General features: G+C 41.7%; 1 protein-coding gene across 1 annotated transcript; it reads left to right on the forward strand.

Moving 5' to 3' along the window:
- Positions 1–1,481: 1,481 nt before the first annotated feature.
- On the forward strand, positions 1,482–1,658 carry FOMMEDRAFT_100210 (uncharacterized protein; the record flags this gene model as incomplete). The annotated part of the gene is made up of 1 exon (XM_007272381.1): positions 1,482–1,658. A coding segment is annotated over one exon (177 nt), but the record flags the coding sequence as incomplete, so codon positions are not given.
- Positions 1,659–2,122: the final 464 nt, after the last annotated feature.

Here is a 2,122-nt window from a genome sequence, read left to right on the forward strand (position 1 = left end):
TTACAATTGTCTGTTCCCTAGAAGAGTAGTGTTAATATCTCCTCAGTGTAGTGTAGAAGTTCAAGATCTGGAGTGATCACCTTAATCTCCAGTACTTCCAGGCACCTCAGAAGCTCAACCACTGTTAGGCCTGCTAGATGTTAGAACTGTAGAACTACAACTTTGTGCTGACTCACAAACCTAGAACACAAATGACAAAAGCTGATTTACTCTTGAGACAAGTAGGTCATAAAAGGGGGGAGAATGATAATGAAAATCTTGTTCTCCTAGACAATTCCTGTTTTGTGTCCAAGACAATCCAAGAGATCCAACTCAAATCTGAGGATGTTGACTTTGTCACCTGTATACAGTAAGCTCTGAGACACATACAGGACCAGGTTGTAGTGAAGTAACTAGAGAAGCAGGTTAGGGATTGGGAGGAGGATAAGGATGGACAGGTTTACTAGGAAGGCTGACTGTATGTTCCAAAGGATTAGAAACTGTAGGAGGACATTGTCTGAGCTCATTATGACAATCTGACTACAGGACATCTGGGCTAACACAAAACACAGGAACTTATCACTCAGAACTACTAGTGGCCCAGAATGTAGAGGGAAATCCTGAAGTATGTAACTAGTTGTAATATGTGCTAACAGACTAAGACCTACTAGACAAGGGTTCAGGCTCCCCTACATCTGTATCAGATCCTGGATCACCCTTAGGAAGAAGTCTCAGTAGACCTGATTGGTGAGCTACCTGAGTCTTAGGGTTACAACACTATCTGTATGATTGTCAACCAATTCTCTAAGCAAGTCTATGTGGTTCCAACCCAAACAGAACTCACTTCCAAAGACATAGTGTGTATTTATCAGGATCATGTCTTCCAGTTGTATAGACTCCCTCAGAAGCTCATTCATGATTACAGACTGTAATTTGAGTCAAAATTCATACAGGACTTGTATACACTTCTTGGAATTTAAGGGAACCCTTCCACTACCTATCACTTACAGACTAACAGTCAAACTGAGTGAGTCAATCAGGAGATCAAGCTCTACCTCTAGATGTTTATCAATCATCAGTAATCAGATTGGTCTGAATAGCTAGCTCTGGCAGAATTTGTACACAATAACTAGTAACACTCTACAACAGGACAGTCCCTGTTCTTCCTCAATCATGAGAGACATTCATACCAGGGGACAGTTCTGAACTAGAACAGTAGTTCTGAATCTGTAACAGACTTTGTAGAACAGATGCACAGAACCAGGGAGGATGTATGAGCTCTTTTGGAAAAGGTAGTGTAAGTCATGAAGCAGAACTATGATTGGAAGAGGTCTGCAGCCAAGGATTACCAGCCTGGTAACAAAGTTATGCTGGAAGCTACTAACCTGACCATGGATTGCCTAATGAAGAAGTTGGACAACAAGCACTTTGGACCCTTTGTTATTGAAAAGAAGGTTAGTGCCTCTACCTACAAACTCTAACTTCCAGCAACATAGAAGCACATACACCCAGTGTTTAACAAGGTTCTACTGTCTCAATACTATGATCTGAGTTTTCCTTCACAACAAAGACCCCCACCACCTCCACCAGAACTCATTGGTTCTGAACCAGAATACAAAGTAGAATACATAGTAGATGCTAAGCTGGTGTATAGAAAGCTCAAGTTCCTTATTTACTAGAAGGGATACCTAGTTGAAGAACACACTTGGGAACCTGCTGAGAATCTCACCCATACTACTAAGGCAATCCAAGACTTCTATTGACTTCATCTGGGTGCTCTACATCAACTCTGCCTCACAGATTTCCAAACCCTACTGTTCCAACCTATGCCTGAGCTACTGACCAAGCCTAATGCTTACTAATCAGGATGATTGGTTTTAGAGGGGGGGTGATGTTACAGTTCTCTGCTCTTGTACCTTTAGTTCTAAGGGTTCTACACCCTTCTGTACCAGAACTCAGGACTTCTGTCCCTCAGGGGCACTGTCTATAAACTATATGTGTGCTGACTCTTGCCACTACCCTTCCTTACTTCATCATTCCATTCCTTTGACTACCCCTTCATTCTTTGTATCATTCTATAGTCTCTTACCCTTTATCCATCCCTTCATTCTTTGTACCTTTATCTTTGACATTCCTTTCTTTC

This window comes from Fomitiporia mediterranea (assembly GCF_000271605.1).
Source record: "Fomitiporia mediterranea MF3/22 unplaced genomic scaffold FOMMEscaffold_1280, whole genome shotgun sequence".
NCBI lineage: Eukaryota > Fungi > Basidiomycota > Agaricomycetes > Hymenochaetales > Hymenochaetaceae > Fomitiporia > Fomitiporia mediterranea.